This window comes from Anser brachyrhynchus (assembly GCF_964034855.1).
Source record: "Anser brachyrhynchus genome assembly, chromosome: 17".
Classification (NCBI taxonomy): Eukaryota; Metazoa; Chordata; class Aves; order Anseriformes; family Anatidae; genus Anser; species Anser brachyrhynchus.
In genome coordinates, this window is record NC_137710.1 from 6,587,187 (window position 1) to 6,611,616 (window position 24,430).

Here is a 24,430-nt window from a genome sequence, read left to right on the forward strand (position 1 = left end):
GCGCCGGCTCTCGCGGCGCATGCGCGGGCGGGCGGCGCAGTCTCCGTGCGCTGCGGGGCGGCGGCGCATGCGCGGAGCGGCGCGGTTTGGCTCCTGCCGGCGCTGGTAGCGGCCGCCGCTCCGGCCCCCCCCGCTTCCTGCCAGGGGCCCGGTAAGTGCGGCCGGGGCTGGGGGGGCGGCCGGGCCCCGCTCCCCTCCGCCCCTGCCCCGTCCTCCCGGGCCCCGTCCCGGTGTTGGAGCGGGCCGGGCCTGGGGGGCAGCGGAAGAGCGGCGCGGGGCCGTGTGGGGAGCCCCCCCCCCCCCCCCGCCGCGCGGCGCACAAAAGGCGGCCCCGCGGCCCCTCACGGCCCGTCACGGGGCGTTGCGGTGCCTGCGAGCGGGGCGCGCGTAATTAGGGTAATGAGCCGGCGATAGGCGGTATCGTTTGGATCTTAATTGTTTCGTGCCGGGGTAATTAAATAACGGGCTGGCGGAGCCGTGACGGGAGGGGGCGGATTTGGGGGCTCCCGGACCCCCGCAGCCCCCCCCGGCTGTCCCGGCGCAGGGCAGGAGCGGCTGCTGCCTCGCTGCCTGTTGCCGCTCGGAGCCCGGCTGCAAGTTCAGGACGAACAGCAGCGCGCCGCGGCTGGGTTTGGTCCGAAACGCCAAAGGCGGAATGAGGGAGCTTTGGGGAAAACAAAACAAACCGAAGAAACAGCAAGCAGTTTTCTTCTTTCTCCTGGTGCTATCCCTGCACTACTCCCAGCGCCGATTCTGCCTGTCGGTGCGCGTCACTGGAATCTTTTTTTTTCTGAAATTCAAAACCAGAATGTGTTTGGATTTCTGGAAAGCTTGGCTCAATAAATGGCATTTAAAATCAAATGCACGTTAGCATTGATTTTCATCTCTTTAAGTGGTTGGTGTTCAGAATGAAAGAGGAGGCAGTATTAAATATTAGGCATGATACTTTTTCAAACTTTCAATTAATTTGTTAGGGAGACTTTTCATGACACATTTCTTGTCCAGGGGCTAGAACAATAAAGTCAAATGGTCTATACACTCTTTTGTTGTATTTTTAGTTATCATTGATTGAATGTACTTTACGTTATGAGGAACTATTCTGGTCTGGAGGACATAATACTGTGTTAAAAGCGTTGAAACATTAGGAATAATGGACATAAAAGAGCAGGTATTTTTGATGTTGGAGACAGTTTATTTTGAAGTTTTGTAGAAAGGGGAAGACTTTTTAAAGTTAGTTGTTCCTCTGTTTTAAGAGGAACGTATCACTTCTAAACTATCCAATAGCACTTTGTTAGCTAGAATGACGTGAGATATTTAAGTGAGTTTGTGGTAATGAGGATTTCAAATAAATTGATTGTTAACATAAAACATCTAAGTAACTGCAAAGGCAGGATAACTGAGTTCTTACTGTAAGGTATTCTTCTAAATAGTTACTAAATAGGTAAATATAGTTTTGTAACTGAAACTTACTTGAATTTCTGTTTCTGTGTATTCCTTTTACAGTATAACTGTAAAAAAAACAACAACCCTTGAACCACCAACATCTGACAGTGAGAATGCACCATGGCAATGGTCCTCAGAATGCCCAGCGCCAGCTCCAGAGGTCCAGGTCCTTCACGGGCAGTGAGGGAGAAGAGCAACAGGCAAACTTACCCCAGTCCCCTGCAGCTTCTTTTGCGCCTTCTGCGAGTCCATCTGCACCCCAATCCCCCAGTTACCAAATTCAGCAGTTTATAATGAGTAGGAGTCCGGTAGCTGGTCAGAATGTGAACATCACGCTGCAAAACGTCGGACCAGTGGCTTCAGGAAACCAGCAGATAACGCTTACCCCACTGCCAATTCCAAACCCGACGTCGCCGAGTTTTCAGTTCAGCCCGCAGCAGAGGCGGTTTGAGCATGGATCCCCGTCGTATATTCAAGTTACGTCCCCGCTGCCGCAGCAGGTTCAGTCTCAGAGCCCCACGCAGCCCAGCCCTGTGCCCGTGCAGACGCTACCAAATGTCCGGGCTGGCACTCCAGGCCCCGGCTTGGGTATGTGCAGCCAGAGCCCTACCAGAGGCTTTGTGGATGCTAGCGTGCTCGTGAGACAAATCAGCTTGAGCCCTTCAAATGGCGGACACTTTGTGTATCAAGAAGGGCCGGGAATTGCACAGATTGCTCAAGGAGCTGCGGCTCAAGTACAACTCCCATCTTCTGGGACGCCCGCGACGGTAAGGGAGCGCAGGCTTTCCCAACCTCACTCGCAGTCTGGCGGCACCATTCATCACCTTGGTCCTCAAAGTCCTGTAGCGAGCGGAGCGAATATCCAGTCTTTGACTAGCCCGGGCCACATTACGACAACGAGCTTGCCACCCCAAATCAGCAATATTATCCAAGGGCAGCTTATGCAACAGCAGCAGCAAGTGCTTCAAGGACAGCAGCTGAGCAGACCCATTGGGTATGACAGGACTTCTGGGGGTTTAATAGCAGGAGTTGGAGGACCGAGTGCATTTGGAATGACATCGCCACCTCCTCCCACAAGTCCTTCCCGGGCCACGGTACCGCAGGGGCTGTCAAGTCTTCCTCTTGCTCCTGCAGTTAATACGGCCGTGAAAAAACAACCCAAAAAACTGGAGGAGATACCTCCTGCCAACCAAGAGACTGCTCAAATGAGAAAGCAGTGCTTGGACCATCACCACAAGCAAATGGAAATTCTTAAGGAAACTTTTAAGGAATGTTTGATTGAACTGTTTTTTCTGCAACATCTTCAAGGGAATATGATGGACTTTTTAGCCTTTAAGAAGAAGCACTGTGTTCCCCTGCAAGCGTACCTGAGGCAAAATGACTTGGATCTGGAGGAGGAAGAAGAGGAAGAACAATCTGAGGTCATCAATGATGAGGTAAGAAATCCGTTTTTTAACATTTTGTAATAAAAGAGTAGATGTGGCACCTGAATTATGATGTATTAGATAACATGACAGTACCTGAAAAAGTCCTTTTTGCTTGATGAAGTACAGCAATTTTGTTTATAAGTGGTTGGTCAGAGAGAGCACTGTGCTGCTAGGTGGTGTGATTTGACAGGTTGGATTGAGCAGGCCATCAGATGCACGTATTTAAAAGTGAAGAGCAGAGAAGTGAAGGGAACTTTTCCTGTCCCAGTTAATACGTAAGGCAACGCACAAATAAAGACAGCATTGCTATAGAAGCTGGTTTAAGCTATCAGAATGAACACACATCATAGATTAAATTTCACTTACTAGACTTACGCAAACCTAAAAAGAGTAAGCAAAGCCTCCTAAGAGGTTAACCTTTATTTGACTCTCGTGACTTCTAAGTATAGATGTTACTAAAGTTCAGTGTTGCTGTGGCCAGCAGAAAACCCTGAAGTAATCTAATTAGTCAGAGCACGTGAATCGTAATGTGTATGGATCTGTAGTGATGAATTAGTTTACAGAGGCTGTCTTGGAGCTTTGTGCACGTATTGCAGTCTGAAAGATACCAAAAAAACTGTACTTACAGCCTGGATGTTAACAAGCTAACTTTGTTATTTACACAGAGGTTTAAAATAATTTCGATTCACCATTTATTAATGGCAAATGATTTGAATTACGTTTGCCTCAAAGAGGTGCTGTGCAACTTTTCCTGGGTGTTTGTACCCATTCGTGTAGATGTTGACCTGCAGCAGCAGCCTTCGGGTGCTGGAGCAGTACCTGTCAGTTACATGGCAAGTGGTTGTGACAGTGTTGATACAAGTGATGGCACTGCGTGAACAAAGACCTTTTAAAGTTTGTAAAAACACATGTGGGTATGTAGTTGCCAGTTTGTAAAAAGACAAAACAAAACTGATTATGTAAATAAACTCATGTTACTCTGAAATCTCTATTAGAAATCAGTGTCTTCAGAGAAAATTGACAATGCTTTTAGGTATGAATTGCTAGTGATGAAATCTTTAGCTGGAATTCGTGGGAAATTTTAGCAGTATAACAGCAAAAGTTTAATTTGTTAATTGTTTTGTGGTTAAATTTCTTGGCTAGGAAAAATATTTGTGTGTACTAGTTACTGATAGTTTGGAAGGAATCATTTCTAGATATAGTAAAGTAAAAGCTAGCCTATTGTTGTTATTTATTGACAATGATATTCAATAATTTTTCACTTGGTTTGTATTTTGTCAAATTGTTTAGGTGTTCTTGTTGGGTTGCGTGTTTGTCAGCTGAAATACCAGGTATCTTTAACTACCGTATGCTAATTTTGAGAGACCTTTAGTGGGTGTAAATTGTACAAGTTCATTGAAACCAGTGGCAGTGCTACAATTTACATCACCCTCAGTCTTTCGGGTTCGGAGGTTGCTGTACTTCGCTGCCTTCTTGTGATGGATCATCTGTTGTTTGTGAAAGCCTCTTGTCAGTCTAACTGCTGGCGAATTTTGCAAGCTGCAACAGCAAAAGTCTGCGTGTTTTCAGATTGTGAATCCTTTTGAAAGTTTAAGACATCTTTTGAGTATGTTCTTTCTTTGTATTTTTTTTGTCTTCTTCTCTTTTATTTCCCCTTCCCCCTTCTTTATCACTTTCTGCTAAAGCAACGCACTCCATCCCCTGCCTGGAAAGGTTGATCCCTTTGGGAATTCAGGGGGAGAGCGAATGGTGGCTGTGCTCATTGCTTAAATAAATGTCGGAGCTCTCTTAAGTTCAAACTGTCTGTCATGCTGGTTCGTTGTCCGTTAGGAGCAGCAATCATTAAATTCAAAGCACGCTTCTCTGTAAACTGGATTTAAGAGAAGTGGTGAGAAGCCGCTGTAAGAAGTGAGGGCCGTGCTCTGCTCTGCTACTGCAAGTCAGACAGAACTCGCAAACGGCCGGCGGTGCAGCCAAGCCGCGCTGATGGTCGCCTGGTAATAATCCCCTCTTCAGCGAGGTGCCATCAGTACAAAAGGTTGTTGTTGAACAAGTCAAAAAAAAAAAAAAAGAAAAAAGAAAAAGAAGAAAAAGTTTTAAAAAGAAAATGATTCTCCCTTCTTTTTTTTTCCCAAAATATTTCTCTCAGGTAAAGGTTGTGACAGGAAAGGATGGGCAGACTGGTACTCCTGTCGCTATAGCAACCCAGCTTCCTCCAAATGTTTCTGCTGCTTTTTCATCCCAGCAGCAACAATTTCAGGTACTTTTCAATGGTTCTAAAATGTAGTTTCATCCCAGATTTTTTTTCTTCATTCAGATTTGATATTTCCTAGATGAATTAGAATTTTCCCTAGAGCCCATCCCTTACCATCTAAACAAAACAAAACGAAAACCTTTACAGTCTTCAAATGCATCGATATTAATGAAGCTTTGAGGAAGATAAATCTTTGTCTCCAGGTTGCTGGCTTGTTTCATTAACTTTCAGCTTGAATGTTTGCACTTTGGTTTGTTTGTCTTTTGTTTCCCTAATGCATTTGGTTCATTTGTGCATTCTGCATAGTGATAATATGGGTTCTTTTGTCTGTGGCATTGTAACTGTGGATTTCTTCTAAATTTCTGTTCTTGTTTTTTTTTTTTTCTTTGTGTATTAAAGGTTTTGAGTGTGGCTACAGAAGGCTTTGGTTTGACCTTCCGTGAAATGTGTAAAATAATGATAAAACCCTCTGACACAATTTTTTCAAAAACTAACCCCTTTCCATTAGCTCTACCGTAAATATTGGGAAGAAGAAACCGAAGTGCTCATCTTCATTATATAGGTGGTCTTTTACGTTGTATTTGCATGAAGGAACACTGGGCAAAGTGGAGGAATAAACGTAATAGCAAAAAAACATGGATCGATGGTGTTGCAACTTCTAAATTCAGGCTGGCACGTGCTTCTGCAGCTACCCTCAGCTCTGCGTTACCCAGGCAGCGGTGCTCGCGCACCTGGAGGAGCACAGCCTGCTTCCCCGCAACTACCGTGCTCAGCTGTCAGCTCAATTGTGCACGCTTAGAGAGCAGATGTCGTGGAGTTTACTCCGCTGTACCACGCAAGCTGTGAGGTCTGTGCTGCCTTCATCTAGGTTTTGGAAAAGGGAGAGTTAAATGAACTGTCGAACGGGCCGTATCCCTGCGTCTGACAAATGGGAGGTTACCGGCAGTGTTTCACAAATGAGTTGCACAGCAAACTCATTGGTTTGTTACAGCCAGTGCTGACATGTTTAGCAGGTAGACAGGCTTCATCTAAGCCGTTTAAAATGAGTAATATTGTGTCAGGTTATTTATTACAGCGATTAGGTTTGTCATTATGTTCTGGCGACACCAATGAATAAGTACTTCTGAAAGTTTTATAGCATCTCAGAGGTGTTTCGGGGAAACTGGCAGGTACATGCTAGAAGTGTACAAAATTCTCTGTAATTGTACAAAACTCTCTGTAATTTCAGCCCAAACTGTTACCAGGAAGCATCATCTCCTCCCATCCATCTTTTTCTTCCTAACTGTTTATAGAGAAATAACGTGTCCTGATCAGCATCATTCAAATTTGAGTGCGTAAATGCAGCACTCAGAATGATTATTGTGGGTGTGCTGCATAATCATGACCTCTGGAGAACCACATTATTTTAATTAAACTTAGGACAGTTTTAGTCTAACATAAGCGGTATGTGACTGCAATTTATAAAGGCATAACATCTTCGCTCTTTGAAGTGTCTGGCCTAAATTATGTGGCGATGATGCAGACGACTGGGAGGCATACACTTCAGAAAATGTCAGTCAGAAGTCCTGAAGTAGACATGCAGCAGCCTGAAAATGTGAGAATGTGATCATCCAGAGTATGAGTGCAGGTGACATAAGAAACATTTGAAGCAGCTTGGAGGACGTACCTTCTCAAACTGATGTCCCAGAAAGCATTTGATCCAAACTGCACATGAGCAGAATTTGTTAATTAATTTGTTAATTAATTCAGGACCCTTCTACAAAATAGATTTTTTGTGATCTATTGAATAGTTTTCTAAATGCTTAAGTCTGTGATGTGCTGCCAGACATTGACTGTTGAACTTGAAATATGCTGCATGTCTGCCTTATGGTAAAACAAACATTTGAAAACTTGATGCATGTTGAATGTGATATGACTGTGACTGAATATGAGTCAGGTATTCTTAAAACCAAAACTGACATTGAAGAGTATAGCTGTATCACTAGAGTGGTCACAAATGTCCTCACAGCAGCAAAGAGATTAAATGTTAGTAATTCGTAGCTCTTGATGGAATCTGAGGGTATGAGATACACGGAGCTCAAAAAGGAATGTTTTAAACCCAGCCATTTTAGGTGGCAATGTCCGTGTTTATTAATGCTCTTCAATGAAGCACTAAAGATGTGGGGTTGTGGCTGCTACAGTTTATTTCAATATAGACCGATGTTTATTTCCTTAGGCTTAATTTACATTGGAAGAATTTCTACTAAAAATCAGAGAAGAAAAGACCTGTGAATAAAGTAGAAGATTCTTTGGGGAAATTCCTGTATTTGCTGTGTTGTAATAGTAACTTTTCACAACATTTGGAAACCCTCAGTGTACGTTGATATGGTAGAGGCTCTCACCAACAGCAGATTACACTTAGAGAGCTTGAGTGGTAGATGAGTTCATTTTCCAGGGTATAGAGGCTGCAATACATAAAGGCTGCCTCTATTTTCTGATAGAAGCTCTTAAGCCCTTTCTTTGGGTAGCCCTGATTTTTCTCATGTTAAGTTTCATATAGTTTCATTGGTTATAACGTGGCTAAATGTTGAGGAGAATTTAAAAATATGATGCAGAAACTCACTGAAAAGAACTGGGCTCATACAAACACTGATGGGCGTTAATAATTTGCCAGTAGTGCTGAGAGCCCAAAGAGCATGGAAATCATCAAGTTCACAGACCAGTTTCTTAAAGTAATCCTGCATGCAAGTCTGCCATTTGCACGAGTTTTCTAGAATATATCAGCTGACATGTTGGTCAATATTAATTGTAATAATTTTAAAATAGAGTTATTATGCACTGCATAACCTTACTGAAGCTAAGCTCCGACTTGCTGAATCAAAGCCCTGAGATTTCTTTTCTGTCTCAATACCATCAGTGCTCTTCAAGGCCTGATAATTCATGATATTTAGGTGCATGATATTTATCCTCAGGTAAAATGTCTAGTAATTTCTGACATGCTCTGAGGTGACATTAGCACTATAGCAATCCCATGTTTCTCATCATAAAGTTACTTCATTGTACTCATTTTGCCAAACAAATGCGAGGCTAGCCTCTGGAAAACTGAAACTGGAATTTGCAATGTTGCTGCGATTCTTTTATTCCCGCTCTTCTGAGTCTTAGCAGTTCTTCCTGAAATATTGTGAGCCTAAATCTCATGGAACTCCATCCTAAAGGTGACAGTGGTGGAGACTCAACTAAGCTTGAACTGCCTTTGGGATGAGAATTAATTTTTGTGTTGCTGATGTTTTGCACAGTGTGAAAAGGATTAGCTTTCATGAATGCATTGACTCTCATTTCTGATTTTTGTCATCTTAGTTATGATACAGTTTGTGCGTGACTTCTTTCCTTAATCTAATGTCCCTTCTAATTAATCCTGTAATGAAGTCCCACTGTTTAATTTTTCTCATGTCAGCCTTTTATTGCAGCTATAAACTATAAGAAGATGTTGTTCTGACTTCATTGCAGCAGGGTTATACATTAATGCAAACATTAATTTATTTAAAAAACAAACCAAAAAAATTGGGCAATGTAAACATGTTGTTTATAACCACCTTCATCAGTTTAGTTGTGATTTTGAAGTTCAGACCGAAGGAAGAATATCTGGGCAATATGGACATCTAAAACTTCCTAGTGGATATTGAATCAGTCTTGTTTTCTTAGTTGTAGAAATGTTCTCAAGGCTTTGTTCTCTGATGGCCTTTTTAGATCCATTTGTATCTTACGCCTCGGTGCTAGACTACCTACAGATTGAACTTCTGTGATTTGTTTTCTTTTTCCAATAGCAAACGCATACAGGGACTCCAGTTGCGGGGACTGTGAACACCATAGAAATTGAAGCTTTTAATAGACAGCAGGCACTTGCACAAGCAGGTATGTTGCTCGAGCAGAAGTTCTTTTTTCTTTTTTCTTTTATTTCATTTTCCAAACAGTTGACGGAGCCCACTGTTCAGTAACTATCGAAACACAGTTTTGCCTCACCTTGGAAACAGACAGATTGGTGGGACTATCTATTGTGAATGGTGCTGTGTGAAGAGGGCACGCCACTCACAATACATAGGACCGGACCTGGCAAGCATGGAGATGTTGTTAGGTTGCTTGTTCTGGCTGAGAAGATTGGAGCTGGCCAACTGGAAGTGAAAAGGATCCTGCCCTTGGAGCATGCTCTTCATAAATGCTACACATGTATAGTAGTCGTAGCTTTCTGAGCTGATGTTGGAATCATGTGTAGTAGTTTGCTTTGTGAAACTGAACCCATTCCATTGTACCATGCCATAAATGGAATTTGAATATCACAGATTCGTCTAAGAGACCACGAATTGAAGTGGGCCGTCATGGGATGGTTTTTCAGCATCCGGGTGTGGCTTCCGGAGTTCCTCTTCAACAGCTAATGCCAACGGCACAAGGTACTGTGTCACCACATGCCAATTGCACATTAATTTAACAAGGAGACGTTAGTGATGGGACTAGAAACTTGGGCTTCCAACCTTCCAAGATCCTAGCCCTACCACCTACTTCTCCATGTAAATTAATACTTGGTATGCAATGCCTGGTTTGTTTAAGGAGCTGAGTGACGGGCTCCAAAAGTGCATGTGGGCATGGAAATACGTCACAGGTGCTGATGCAAAACGGTTAATTTGAGAATTCTGGACCTGAGCCAATGGATCGTGAAAAGGAAACCTCCTAATTTGCAACATTCAAGACAAATTTTTATTCATTATTCGTGCCAAGCTTTAGAATATGTTGGAGTGAATGTGTTAAGAACTAAATATTATTTAGACTTCATGTAGTTATTTTAGGTTAAATTTCCATTAGCTCACCAGTCTTTTTTTTTGTTTGTTTTAAGTATAGGAAATTCAGAAGACATTTAATGACATTTTTTTTTTAGTAGTTGCTGTGCTCCAAATTTTAGTTGCAGTCCTGTGCATGAAATACTTTGTTTTTTATTGTAATAGTGATTTATTTTGTGATTGTGATGTGGTATTTTCAAGTGATGGTGTCTTGTGGCAAAGTAAGTAACAAATTAGCCTATTTGCAGTCGATTTCCTCTTTATATTAGTAAAAAGAATTGGACCTTTTAATTTCATCTGAGCTATTTTCTTTTACTTTGCAGGTGGAATGCCTCCCACTCCTCAAACCGTACAGCTGACTGGACAGAAACAGAGTCAACAACAGTACGACCCATCGAAAGGCCCTCCTGTGCAGAACGCAGCAAGTCTGCATACGCCGCCGCCGCAGCTCCCGGGGAGGCTGCAACCTGTCAATGTCCCCATGGCGTCTCTCCCAGCTGCACTGCAGATTTCGCAGCAGCAACCACAGATAGTGGAATCTCCAACTCAGCCCCAGATTCAGGTGAAGATCCAGCCCCAAAGCGTACCCCTGACTTCTGCTCCACTTCCAGCACCACTTCAACAGCAGGTGCCACCAGCAATCCACGTACAAGGACAGACACCAAACCAAGTGTCACAGCCACAAGCTACAATACAACAACAGGTATGTGAACTTCACTGGGGAGAAAATGTCTGTTTCAATGCCTAGTACAATGTGAGAATATTGTCGTCCCGAAAATATATGAAAAATATTAGCGTTTTTAAATTCCTCTGGGCAAATGCACTTAGAAGTAGCCTGCAAAGAAAAAGTCCGTGTAGAAATACAGGTATAATTTTTCACTAAATTAAAGTCCTTATTATGTTCTACTGAAATGCATACTAAGACAGCACTGAATGCCAAACTCATCACTAACATGCGTTTCTTGGGCAGACTGTGACTCTGACACGGCCATCTGCAGATCCTGCTCAGACTACTCAGCGTCTTACGGCAAATACACTACCACCTACCTCATCTGTTGCGCCAGCAACTATCTCAGGCACAACACCGCCTTCTACATACCCAGTACAAACAAACAGGACATCTCCAGCAACTAACAAGTCCCTGTCTCCTATTGCATCAAAACCCCCAGGCTTAGCAGTAGCAGCAGCTCCTAAAACACAAAGTCCAGCTCAGAATGCAGCAGCATTACCACAGGACAACTCTCAAGACAAGCTCGCTGAGCAAGTAAAGCTGGTAAGTTTTTTTTTCTTTTTTCCCCCAAAACTTGCAACAGTTAACACACAGATAACAGTTAATGCAGGCAATGTGTTTTAATTTTGAAAACGAGCTATTACCTGTTTGTGGTTTTTCTTTTTTTATTTTTTTATATGTTTTACTTAATGAATTTGGCTTTTATGGACATTCAGAGAAATTAAAGAAGACTCAAGTCTTCATGCAGTCATTGCATTCTCTCTATTATGTTGATTATATCTACTCATTCAAGGTGTCTTCAACCTTATTTATTTTTATAACTAACTAGAGATACATTTTGATTATTTAACATCATAAAGATGACTTTTTTCCCCTAAACAAGCCCTATTAGTAAGGAAGATATATTTATCTTCTGGGTTTCTCTGTGGCTAAATACAGCTGCAATTTCAGTTTATGAAAAAATGGATTATTTGATTATAGTTTACGTATGTCCTGTAAATTTTTGTGCTTTCAAGTGAAACTTTTTATCCTGTTATTTAACAAACTATCTCTTGTAATAAAGGTTGAAGTACTCTTTTTGCATAGGTTGAATTTAGCCTAGTAGTTTTTCCATTAATGTAAAGTTCAGACTTTAGTTTTGTAATGCATTTATCTTGCTGTTTCACTGCTTTTTTTTTTGCTGTCAATTATTTTGATGAAGTGTGAGCAATTATTATTTTTATATTTGACTACTATTCTAGGTGCATTCTGCAGCTTCTCTGTAACCATATGTGTTTCTTTTTAAGGAAAATCAAATCCATCAGCGGATAGCAGAACTGAGGAAGGAAGGTTTATGGTCTCTGAGGAGACTGCCCAAACTCCAAGAAGCTCCAAGACCCAAATCTCACTGGGATTATTTGCTGGAAGAAATGCAGTGGATGGCAACTGATTTTGCCCAAGAGAGAAAATGGAAAATGGCAACTGCTAAGAAGGTACTTGACATACATACAGCTTTGAATCAGAACAATTAATCTTGATATGATTCAATTCTGTAACAAAGTTTAAATTTTTTTTTTTGGTCCTTTGGATAAAAGTCGTGGAATATAAAGCTCAGATTTTTAACTTAAATGAGAAGCCATGTTGTTAGCTTTGAATATTCTAGCATTTGGCATGGACTTGATAATTTTACTTGTTACAGATGCAAATAATAGTTTTGTTTTTTGTGGTCTTTGTTCCTCTGGAAATCAAACCAGCTAATTTAGGGGACCCAGTAAATATGTTAATTATGTCATATTTAAATATGACAGTTATTGTGCCTGCCTTATATACTGGTTACTTCCTGTCAATGAAGAGTAAATATGGAATTTTGTAAATAAGTTCCATTGGATGTGGTTGTCTAACTCCTCTAAGAAAAAGCTGTAGGGAAACCACAGTTTCCATTCTTTGTCTCCACTAGGGACAGCAGTGGAAACATGGTACAGAATGGTTCGTAGGAAAAGAAAGCAACACAGTGGGTATAATTAATTTAGTGACGCAACGAAAACTAGGATGATATGAGATGAAATATGTAAAACTTGTTTACTTAGAACAAGCAAGCATTTTCTATGGATTCTATCGATCTTGCATGTTCTTTCCATACATTTATGTCCAGTTTGGGGTTATGAAGAGAGCAACTGAAGGTCATTAGTTGAAATTACCGTATTGTTTTCTGTTGTGTCTTCTGAAATAATGTGAACTCAGGACTCTCTTCCTTGTAAGCAAAGTATTAAGATAGGTGTATCATTTTGTAAAAGCAGATCTGCAATCTGAAAATAATTTAAATATGAATTTCAAGCACTCACTCCATATGTGGCTAATGGTAGGTTTTTAAAAATAGGAGAAACACGAAATGAACCTTCCCCTGGGCAGTATGCATCAAACTTCTGGAAGTCAGCGTTTTAGGGACCTCCTATTGAAGCAGTATTTAGCAGCCACTGACTTATCTGTCATTTCTGTATGCACTCCCTTTTTGAACTTTTTTTTTTTACCTTTGGTCTCTGACATTTCGTGGTGTGGTTTCTATGACTTTGTGCTGCCTGAAAACTAAGTTTTCTTTTGTGCATTTGCTGATTATTACAGTATATTTTTTTTCCTAATTCTTGTATTAAGAGAGAGTAGTGAATTAAGAGTTCTCTACTGGATTTTTTAGTTATAGTTCTTGTATTTTCTTTTCTCTTTCCAATTTCATGTCTGTTTTACTGACATGGTAAGCATTAGTAATAATGGAACTAAGTGCTAACATCTATTAAAGCTACAGTCAATATCTGACTGCTGCCAACTAATGTAAACTTAAGAAATGTGATGATGTGTATATTTGAGGTAACCTGAGTATCTCTCATATCATAGATGGTAAGAACTGTGGCTCGTTATCATGAAGAGAAGAAACTTAATGAAGAGCGAGCTAAAAGGGAGGAACAAAACAAACTAAGGCGAATTGCTGCATCAATTGCTAGAGAAATAGAATACTTCTGGTCTAACATTGAGCAGGTAAAATATAATATTGACTCATTAATACTTGTGTGAGTTGCACTGTTTTTTCTTAATCTTCAGTAATTAATTTCTAAAATGGAAGTGTTTTACTAGACTTGATTTACATTTTAGGTCGTTGAAATAAAACTGCAAATTGAATTTCAAGAGAAAAGAAAAAAAGCTTTGAATTTAAAGAAAATTTCAAGGAAAGGTAATTGCATTTCATTTCATAAGAAATTCAATATAAATGCTGTTACTTGGTGGCAACAGGACTGTGCAAAACTCTGCAGTGTTTTTCTGCTAGATTTAGTTAGTATTAGTTTTCTGTTGGATGCTTTTAAAAGTTAACATAAACATAAAATTGTTAAGTGACTAATAGAATTGTAGAATGGTTTGGGTTGAGAGACGTTAAAGATCATGTAATTCCATCTCCCCTGCTGTGGGCAGGGACACATTCCACTAGATCGGGTTGCTCAAAGCCCAATCCAACCTGGCCTTGAGCACTTCCAGGAATGGGTTATTGACAACATTGCTGGGCATCCTGTTCCATTGCCTCACCACTCTCTGAGAAAATAATTTCTTCTTAATTTCTAATCTAAATCTACACTTAATTAGTTTAAAACCATTACTTACATCAAGTGTGATAATTTTCCAGGTAAGGATGCTAAGCCTTCAGAAGAGCTTTTATTGGAAAAAGAAAGTGAAATGGTAAGTCTTCTGAACCTGAGCTAGTCAGCCTGGTCACGCTGTGCTTTTTCATATAGTGTTGCTTGTTCAGGTTGACAGTAGCTGGTAAAATACTCAGATCACAAGGTAAAGCAGAATGGAATGGATATGATCCAAACAGAATTCTCAGTTTCAAACTTTGTTGAAAACATGCACAATTTAGCTAGAATTACAGGGCGTGATGTGCACCTTGAAATACCTTAATCTTTGTCCTTAATGGTGAACATGAGAGTTTGGAAACAAATGCTGGGGAGAAGGTAACTGGTTTTGACAAAGATAGTGTACATGGATGTCCAGTTTGATTTTATTGTGTTTTGTTTTTCCATGACCAGAAAAATGTTAATAGATACTAAATGTCTATTAGTGATTGCTGCTGTCATTGCAAGGCACTCATTTTCTTTAAAACTGCAAACAAAAAAAATCCTAGCTTTGCTTTCTGAGATCTTAAATATTTTAATTATTGAATGCTAGGGTTCTTCATCATCTGGAAGGAAAAGAAAGGCAAGCACATCTTTGACTGATGAGGAAGGTATGTCACTTTTCAAAATTGTTTGTTTCTAGCATAGTACATAAGTTATGCATTAAAACCCCGAGGCCACTGTTTTCCAGTCTGTTTCTGCATGGACCTGCTGCCTTTCCCAAAAAAAATACCAACCCTAATCCACTTCTTAGAGAGATTAGATAGTCAACTGTGGAAAAGAGCTTCAGTGAAAATTTGGAAATAAAACTTTCCCTGGAATCAAACTGCCATCTTTGGTAGATTTAAATTCTTTCTCTTCTCATTCCTTCGTTTTTCAAACCTTACCAGTAGTCTTAAACTTCTTTTGAGGCTTTCAGAGTGAATAACACATCTACTTTAGTGACTTTCTTGTGAAGACATCTATTGCACGTTTCTGACAAAGAAAATTCCCAGTTTAAAGCTACAGAGTAATCTGGGGACTACTGTCAACCAACAGTAAACAGTTAAAGACTGCCTTTTGTCTTGAGACAGAAATGCTTCTCTCCCTTTTATATTTTTTTTAGTTTCTAGGTATAGCTGCTGTCAGATTTTCTTGATTTCCATATACATATCCCATTCTTTTTGAATCCTGCTAGCCTGTAATATTCTATGCTAGTACGCTTCAAGGGTACATAGTTATAAACTTCCAGAATTATTCTGTAACTTGAATGACACAGTTAGCATTTGTTTTGATTTTAGTTGAAGATGAAGAAGAAACAATTGAAGAACAAGAAGCTAAAGAAGGAAATATAAACCATCAAACTGAATTGTCTAATCTAGCCAAAGAAGGTAGGCATGTAGCTTGATTCTTCTCTGGCGAGCTCTGAAACAACAGATAAAAACATGCAGCAGTTACTGTATTTGTAAATAGGCTTATAGATGAAAAGTTGAACGCATTGAGGTATTTGGTCATGTATAACCCATATTATTTTTCTGTTTGGGAAGTTATAGCAGTTAGTTTATGATGATGGACTTCTGTACTTCATAAAGCAGTCCATGTACTTACCTAGTTATTATGCAAGGTGGTTTGAGAAAAGAAGTCTCTATTGAAGCATGGCTTTTCTTTAAAACCGCAACCAAAAGACTCTCAATCTAAGTTCTAGGTACATGTGATAAATACTGAAAAACAGAAGTATAGCAGGGTGAACATAAACATTTTGTCATCAACTATCCCGAGTATTTCAGAAGGGTTTTGTAATGTATCTGATAAGTCTGAAATGGTGCTGAAAGGCTGCTCTTGGGGTTTAAGTATTTGAAAGGTATAGGACTTTTAGGGACAATGCTCAGGCTGCTGATTTGCTTTCATTAGGAACTTAACAATAACTACTATGCAGAGCTTGATGTGTGCAAAGTGTCCCGTAGGGATCACTTCAGTTATCACGGTAAAAACCTTGCTGATTTTTAGAGGCGAGCTTGCCATTAAGCTAGGCCCGCTTGACAATTAACATGCAGTTTCCTAATCCATTTGTTTGGTCTGTTTGGCAGCTTAGTGGCTGCAGCCAGCTGGCCAGTTGGAGGGATTATAACTCTTGGCTGGTCAGCCAAGTTCCTAATTAGGGTGTTTCTTGATTGATTGGCCACTGACAACATGTACATTGCTGCCTCAACAGGTTAGACAAGGGGTCCTGGAGATACTGTTAAGCAGGGTTGAGGTGCAGTTCAGTTCTGAAACTTGGAAGTCTTTGGTTGTCTTTCAACCACTTCGATTTGATGCCCCTACCTTGCCAACCAGTAGCTTACTGTATGTTTGCGTGGTGGGTTGTAGTGTAGTAAAAAGCAACCTGGATTAGCAGGCTACATGGTATAATGCCAAGTGTACTCTATACTCTGGGTCATTAAATAAATACTGCCTTCCTCCAACTAGTAATTACTCCTTCAGTTAACTTCTGATTAGAGGTAGTTAACTTCTGATTAGAGCTACCTTCTGTCTTTATAAAAGTGAAGAATGTCATGAGATTAAAAATAATGGTATTGTTTGTTTTAAGTCTTGATATTTTTAAACTCATGTGCTTTAATGACCTTCAGCTGAATTGCCTCTGGATGATTTACTAAAGATGTATGAAGGTGCCTTTTCTGAAAATTTTCACTGGCCCCAGCCTAGACCTGACAGTGAAGAGGATAGCAGTGAGGAAGGTAAATTACTTCTTGTTTAGAAGAAAGTGCTGACTTACAGTGTGAAATAAATTGAATGGCTCTTAGGTTCTGTATTCAAAAACATTTTATGCTAGGGAAAACAAATATGGAATGAATTACATCTGAAATTATTTTTATTAAGTGATGAGCAATGTTCTCTACAAGAATGAATGGAAAGTACAGTGGCTTTCTGAGTAAGCATTTGGAAAGATGGTTAGATTTATTTCTTTTATTGCTATATATTTTTGGATAAAGGCCTGTGGAGAATTTCTTCCATTCTTTCATTTCTCAGTTCATGAAAAAGAGAGTAATGTTTGCCTGCCTTAAAGTCATGGTATGTGAAATTCTCAGAAACAATAGTGAGTGATAAAAGAGCTTCTCTGCACTGAACAGGAGAGCACACGTCATAGTTATTATTACACGGTTGCCATCTGTTCTGTACTAAAGTGATGATGGAATTAAGTATTTGAAGATTGGTAATAGGTAATATGAGAGGACCTCCACAGAAGTTGTGAAAAGCTAATGGTCTTGTTTGTATACCTAGTGTGAACACCTAGAACGTGCTCATCTTACCGAGCTTAAGCTACTTGCATTTTATCTTGACTACCCTGAAGATCATGTAATTGTTTCTTTTTAGATCATTACTGAATGCTAGCCATCTCAATTTCTTTGCATAGCTGATTCTTAAGTTTTTGTTTGTTTTATACGCCAATGTCATTTTTGTCTCACAGAAATGGATGACCATATGTCTGATAGGGAAAGTCCTCAGAAAGAAGTTGTCCTCATAGACTCTCTCCTCAGCATCGACCAGTACAAAAGTATAGACAGATCAAGTCCTCCGAAGAAGCACATGCGAGACATATCAGAAGTTGCTGCTGCAGCAGAAATGCTGTTACCTAAAGGCAGCTCTAGGATAACAACAACGGTAAAATTCCCTCTTTTCTGCTACTGTGTGTGTTTACATGAAGAATGGCTTTTATGTGATTTAACAGACCTTAGCCACAAATAACCGTAAATATTTTCTGCTTATCAAATTATAGTATGTATTTTTTTACATGCTCTGTCAATCTAACCGAAAAAAAAAGTATCAATGAATTCTCATTACAGGTAAAATACAATACTCCATCCCTGTTGTATGGGCCTCTCAGAGAATATCAAAAGATTGGGCTGGATTGGTTAGCAAAGTTGTACAGGAAAAATCTCAATGGCATTCTGGCAGATGAAGCTGGGCTTGGCAAAACAGTGCAAATTATCGCCTTTTTTGCACATTTGGCCTGTAATGAAGGTGAGTTAATTTGTCTCAATTTTAGACAGGTACTGGGCCAACATTGTCTTTGTGAATGGTAGACTAAGGTCACATTTTTCTGCTGAACTGTATCAGACTTTAGTTAATGTACAGAGTGGGATTATGTCAGAAAAGCTTACGTAGGTTAAGTGTGACAAAGGAGTGCTTTCAGATCAAGTATACTGTTTGACCAATCTGCTGTTACCTTCTAGGTGACAAAATTTTTCTGAAGCCTAGTTTACTAGTTTAATAAAAAAGTTTCACAAATTGTAATAAGCAGATAGCTGCAGATGGTTAAATTCAAGGAGTAAATAATCAGTTGGAGGAATGTGTCTTGTATGTCATCTGAGGTATTACTAACAGTGTTGTTGTAGTCAGCATGGCTTAAGAATTACAAGTAAGGCAAAAGTTGTGGGACTCATCTTTTATTCAAAATAATAAGTAGATTAATCATTAAATTACTTCTGTTTGATGTTGTTGGATCTCACATTTAATGATGAATTTAGTGTTCTGTACTTTCAAAATCAGGGTTGAAGATAAGTCATGTGAATTATAGGAGTCTCTTTCTATTTTTAACTGTAGGTAACTGGGGCCCTCACCTTGTTGTTGTACGGAGCTGTAACATATTGAAATGGGAGCTGGAATTGAAACGCTGGTGCCCAGGGTTGAAAATTCTTCTCTATTTTGGCAGCCAAAGAGAACTTAGAGCAAAGAGACAGGTACTGTGTTCCGTGAATCTTACACTGTTATGTAATTCATTTTAGATGGCAAGACTTTTAACTGGCATTAATCTGTATATTCCTTCTGTCCTGGTGGGATATATAAAAAAAAATTCTAAGACTACAAGTTGCTTTATGAAGAGATTCACATCTAGCAGTTCTAGATTTTGAAAGGCATCTTTGGAACTTCCTTGGTATTGAGGAATACATGCAGTACTTAACCTGCTTTCTGAACTGACTGCCGTTTAAAGACAAGGACTATCTTTTAGAATGCTTTGGGTCATAGCATCTTTCTGTTCTTAATGAAGCCATACCAGAGCGTTCTGCCTTAACTTTTCTGTCTCACCCTTTGTTTCCTTTTCTGTAGGAATGGTCAGAACCCAACAGCTTTAATGTGTGTATCACCTCCTACAAGCAATTGTTCAAAGGCCACCCAGCATTTATGAAAATGAGATGGAAATATTTAATAGTAGATGAGATGCAACAAATTAAGAACATGACTGAGAAACACTGGGAAGCACTTTTCAGTCTCCGCAGGTATGGCATAGAGCATTTTTTTCATATTGGCAGCGCTTTTTTTTTTTTTCTTACGCCACAGCAGTTTTCTGTTAAAAAGACAACAGTAAGAATACTCTGGTCTGCCCAAATTACTGTACTATTTACCAGCACTTGCCTATAGAGGTGCCTCTACTTGAAACAGTCAGGATACAGAGACATGCTCAGGATCTTCTGGTTATTTCCACTGTAACACTAGAACTCCTCTTTGCTGATAATCTGCTTCAAAACAGGTTCCCTTGTATGTTCTCTGCAATGAGGAAGCTAGTTTAGTGGTATATTCAAGATTAAAAAGACAATTTATCCTAGATTTAATTTTATTAGCACTACTCCTTCTTTCTTCTGTGTCTGACAAACCTAAAGGTACAGTGTTTGAATATTGGTCTCCATAGTGACTTTAGCTAAATCCCGTATTGATTACAATTTTTCTTTTATTATTCGCAGCCAACATCGTTTACTTCTGATAGATACTCCTTTGCATAACACATTAATGGAGTTGTGGACCATGGTACACTTCTTGATTCCGGGAATTTCCAGGCCTTATCTAGATTTTCCAGTAAAAGCAGCTAATGAAGAGAACCAGGATTATTGCCATAAACTGGTCATCAGGTTACACAGAGTATGTTGTCATTTTTTTTTCATCTGCCATGCTACAGTAGGTATAGAAGATGTTGGAGAGGAAAAAAAAAAAAGTAAAAGATGTGGTTTACCTCTAGATTTTTGGCCTTTCTTAATCTTTGTGCAGTTCAGACAGAAAGTCCAGCTGTAAGCAGTATATTCTGCTACCAAAAAAGTATAGAGGTATCATTTGAAAATTATGTGAGGCTCAGATCTTGAAGGATAACATGCAGAAATTTATGAACAAATCATGCTTATACAACTGTGTATGTTCAGTATGATTGTATATGGCATATGAGTTTTGTCACATAAAATGTATTGGGTGTGAATGGGTTTAGCTTCCTGTTGTAAAATCGCATCTTTGAAGTGAGAGAAATTTTTTTCTTCAATAATGAAATGTTTCAGATGATTCAGCCATTTATCTTGCGAAGATCAAAGAGAGATGTTGAAAAGCAGCTAACAAAGAAATATGAACATGTGCTAAAGTGTCGTCTTTCTAGTCGACAAAAAGCTATGTACGAAGATGTCATATTACAACCAGGGTAAGAACTTAAAACATGAAATAAAAATACTCCCATTTTTGGTGCTTAAGCAAGATGATATGCTTGGAATGTCATGGTTGGAGGTGTTTTTAATATTTTTCTGAGTTTTTCCTGCATGACCAGTGGTTAGAATTCAATTAAATTGTAAACTAAAGTGATAGACAGATGATGCTATGAGCCTAATGAAAAACACATGCTTTTACATCTGAAACCTAAAAATCAAATTGTAATTATTGGTCAGTTTTGCCCCTGTTTTGCTTCAAGATTTCTCTCTAATGTGTGGTTCTTTATTTCTTAAAGCCCCAAATCTTTCTGCCTCTCTTCCCTCCTCCACCCTCCACCTTTCTCCTCTTAACTTGTGCTGTGATACCAAGTGATTATTGAAAAGTGGAAGGATGGAACAGAAACAGAACAAAGAAAGTTGGAGGATAGGGAGATGGTAAGGTTGTATCTGACTTTAAGGTAGCACTGGTACCTAAGCTTCATGTTCCCAGATTTATATTCACTGCAGTGTTACTTAAACCGCTCTGAAAAGACCTAGGTAAAGACTGAGTTTGCATTATAGACTTTTGCATTACATATGGTGCTGCATGTTCTCACCTTGCTGATTTAGGGACATCTTTTTATGGCTTTGAAAAAATGTGCTTAAACTGATGTATTTCTGTATCAATTATTTGGCAGAACCCAAGAAGCCCTCAAAAGTGGGCACTTCATCAGTGTCCTGCATGTCCTGATGCAGCTGCAAAGGATCTGTAATCACCCTGATCTGATAAACCCCCGGCTTTCAAGTACCTCTTATGTATCAGAAACACTGGAATACAGAACTGCATCTCTTGTACTGAGTGCCCTAGAAAGGGATATTTGGAAGGTAAGTAGAAAAGTAAACTATTTCTCTCTGTTAGTGCCCTCGTAGAATACTGGTACTTAATATTGTTGTGTTACACATCGTAAGTCTACCTGAAGTTATAAATAGAAGGAATTCACTATTCCATATCCATGCCTACCAAGCACATACTTGCTGCATCTCTTTTTTCAAAATAATAGTTTGAGCTTTTCGAGTGTTTTCCAATCATATTTTTTTCAAGTAGTTTGCAATTTTTCATGAACTATTTGGTTGAAGAGAAATTGGCTTTGCTTTCATCGTAGCCATAGTCACTTGCAGTTTTCCTACACCAGCAACACTTTGGGTAGCACAGTGCTTATTTATAACATTCTGGTTTTTTTTTGTGTGCTTTCAGTAGCTAAAGGAGAGTAGGACCCATTCTTTATTCACATGAAAGTAAACACTGATTCAATGACTAAATTAGTACGCTTCTGTCAGTCCATTTGAAGTATTGCTATTTGCGTTATCATCAAAGGTGTGTTCTCCCTCTTCAAGATAATAGAATGATTTCCCTAGAGAGAAGCATGAGTAATGGTGATCTTTTTGGCTGATCATATTTCATTCTTTGTATTTTTCTACACCTAAATTATACACATACTTTATAGTTTGGCCTTTGAGTTCCATAGTCAACAAACACATTCTAAGAATTTTACGTAATTCTCTGGAAACTATGGTGTATGAGGAGTTGTCAAATGATGGCTTGCCTTGTTTTCTGTAGTGGCAGCTAATGATTTAAATTCTCTTGTTTCTGATGCTGATGCATAAAATGGGACTACCAGCTTAAGATATGTTTCCAAAGTTTCTAGACAGTTTTGGCTAATAATTAACTTTTTAAACTTAGAGAATGTATTTCAAATTAAAAAGTAAAATGTAGAAAGTGAATTTAGTGTAGAACATGGAGAATACTTAACTGTTTGTGCTGTCACATAAAATAATAAACCTTATTTTACAATACTTCTAGGAATCAGACTTGTCTCTCTTTGATCTCATTGGAATGGAAAACAAAATGACTCATTATGAAGCACAATTGTTGCCAAAACAAAAGGTTACTAGAAAATTAATTGAAGAAATCTACAGCTCCCCTCCACCACCAGCTAGGCCTAACCCAGTGAAGCTCAAACCAAGCAGGTATGTTCAAATGTCTTCCTTTTAGCTAGAATTACAGGAGCAAAATGTAATTCTCTCTGCATCTCTGGTAATGTGATTCATGTAAATTCTCAGACTTTGCTTTGTATTTTTTTTTATTCTTTCTTATTTACAACTGTAAGTAGGGATTCCATTTTAATAGTTTTCCGCAGTTATACAATCCTTTTGAAGTTTGTTTTTTCATTTCTCAAAGTTTTTACTTGATTGGTGGATATATTAGTATTTTTCTCTTGGAAAATCTCAAAATTATGTGGAACTGTTTTTTTGATGAAAAGGAGTTGCCCGATGACCTGCTGGCAGGTTGACATCTCTCTGGAAATGATACAAGGATGCCATTCCAGTTTCAAGCTAGACTGTGTAACTTGTTTACTGTAATTCTGTTTTTTCCTGCATTCAACTGGATGCATGGCAATGGAGATTTTCTTCTTGCGTGTACTTGGCAAACTGACTTTATGGGATTTCCGTAATTGAAGTTTGCCAGTGATGAGTCTGCATCAGCCATCTGTAAGCAAGAGATCAGTATCTGAGGGATCAGCTTATGCTTTCCCTGCTGATAGAGCTTACTTTTGAAAAGCCAAATTATGATTTTCCTATAGCCTTTGACTTCTCATGTTCTTTTCAGGTTGTTTCAACCGGTTCAGTATGGTCAGAAACCAGAGGGCAGGACTGTAGTTTTTCCAAGCACTCAGGTACAACGCACGGTGACCACAGCAACAGTAACTCAACAGGGACAAGTACGGGGAAGGTCACCCATAGCTACGGTGTCCTCAAATCAAGGTAAGAGAGTTAGGGCTTTGTTGGTTAGATAGACTTCTAAATACACTGATACCAGTTAGCCTGATAATAGAACTCTTTTTCCATCTAGCTTAATGGTCTAGAATACTAATGGCTTAAAAATACCAACAAACTAATTGCCAGTAAATTTCCCCACTAGTTTCTACAGTATGATCTGCCAGTGTAATGCAAAACTAAGCTTTGTGTAACCTAACTGATAGTGTATGGAGTTAATATGTCATAGTTGGTATTTAAACCCTGATCACGTGTAATGTTCTGTCAAACTTGGGAATTTAGAGTACTTTTGTGTATTTATTTAACCTTTAAACAATGCTTACCAAATAAATAATGTTGTAAAAGTAGGATGGAGTAGTAGGCATGGCTAGAAATCCCAGTCTGTAAGGAAAAGCCTTTCCTGTAGCCGTTTTAATATCCTGTTGGAAGGTTTCTTTTTAATGCAGGTTGTTTAAAGCAGTGGAGTTAAAACCTCTAACAGCTTGCACAAACAAACCTTATCGATTGCAGCCGCAGCAGCACAGTTTCAGACAACTCAGGCTTCCACCAGTGCTCCAAGACACCAGCCCGCAGCGACCTTCACCACAGCAACTAGCACAGCCCATCCTGTGAAACAGCGGGGCCAGACCACAGCACAGGCCTCCCAGCTGGGCCAGGCCCAGCCACAGCCCCCCCCGCACACCATCCAACAGAGTGTGCTGCCTCAGAGGCTGGTACTCACCTCCCAGGCCCAGGCACGGTTGCCTAGTAAGTGGCCTCCCCTTTCGAGGTTTCTCCCACCTTTTTACTACAACGAGGTTAAGTTACTAGGCACCCTAAAATGTGTACAGAATCGTTGTTTTTTTTTCACTCTTCTGATTAGCCTTGCTCAGTACGTTGCTTATG

General features: G+C 39.5%; 1 protein-coding gene across 15 annotated transcripts in view; it reads left to right on the plus strand.

Annotated features, from left to right (window-relative positions):
- The first annotated feature begins 33 nt into the window (after positions 1–33).
- LOC308179424 (E1A-binding protein p400-like) overlaps positions 34–24,430 on the plus strand; it is a 48,343-nt gene continuing 23,946 nt past the window's right edge. For 8 of the 15 annotated variants that reach the window (XR_013940361.1, XM_080559549.1, XM_080559558.1 and 5 more), the window contains exons 1-24: positions 34–151; positions 1,504–2,879; positions 5,020–5,130; positions 8,928–9,015; positions 9,441–9,548; positions 10,256–10,635; positions 10,903–11,205; positions 11,949–12,134; positions 13,528–13,668; positions 13,783–13,861; positions 14,306–14,358; positions 14,848–14,905; positions 15,575–15,664; positions 16,901–17,008; positions 17,740–17,933; positions 18,116–18,293; positions 18,876–19,012; positions 19,380–19,549; positions 20,012–20,186; positions 20,591–20,727; positions 21,409–21,595; positions 22,572–22,738; positions 23,379–23,533; positions 24,056–24,292. Coding sequence is in view for 14 of the 15 variants with exons in the window: in XM_080559549.1 (XP_080415675.1) it covers positions 1,557–2,879; positions 5,020–5,130; positions 8,928–9,015; positions 9,441–9,548; positions 10,256–10,635; positions 10,903–11,205; positions 11,949–12,134; positions 13,528–13,668; positions 13,783–13,861; positions 14,306–14,358; positions 14,848–14,905; positions 15,575–15,664; positions 16,901–17,008; positions 17,740–17,933; positions 18,116–18,293; positions 18,876–19,012; positions 19,380–19,549; positions 20,012–20,186; positions 20,591–20,727; positions 21,409–21,595; positions 22,572–22,738; positions 23,379–23,533; positions 24,056–24,292 (4,765 nt within the window). In the remaining variant the exon portion in view is untranslated. The other 7 variants (XM_080559552.1, XM_080559555.1, XM_080559556.1 and 4 more) reach the window with 6 other exon arrangements.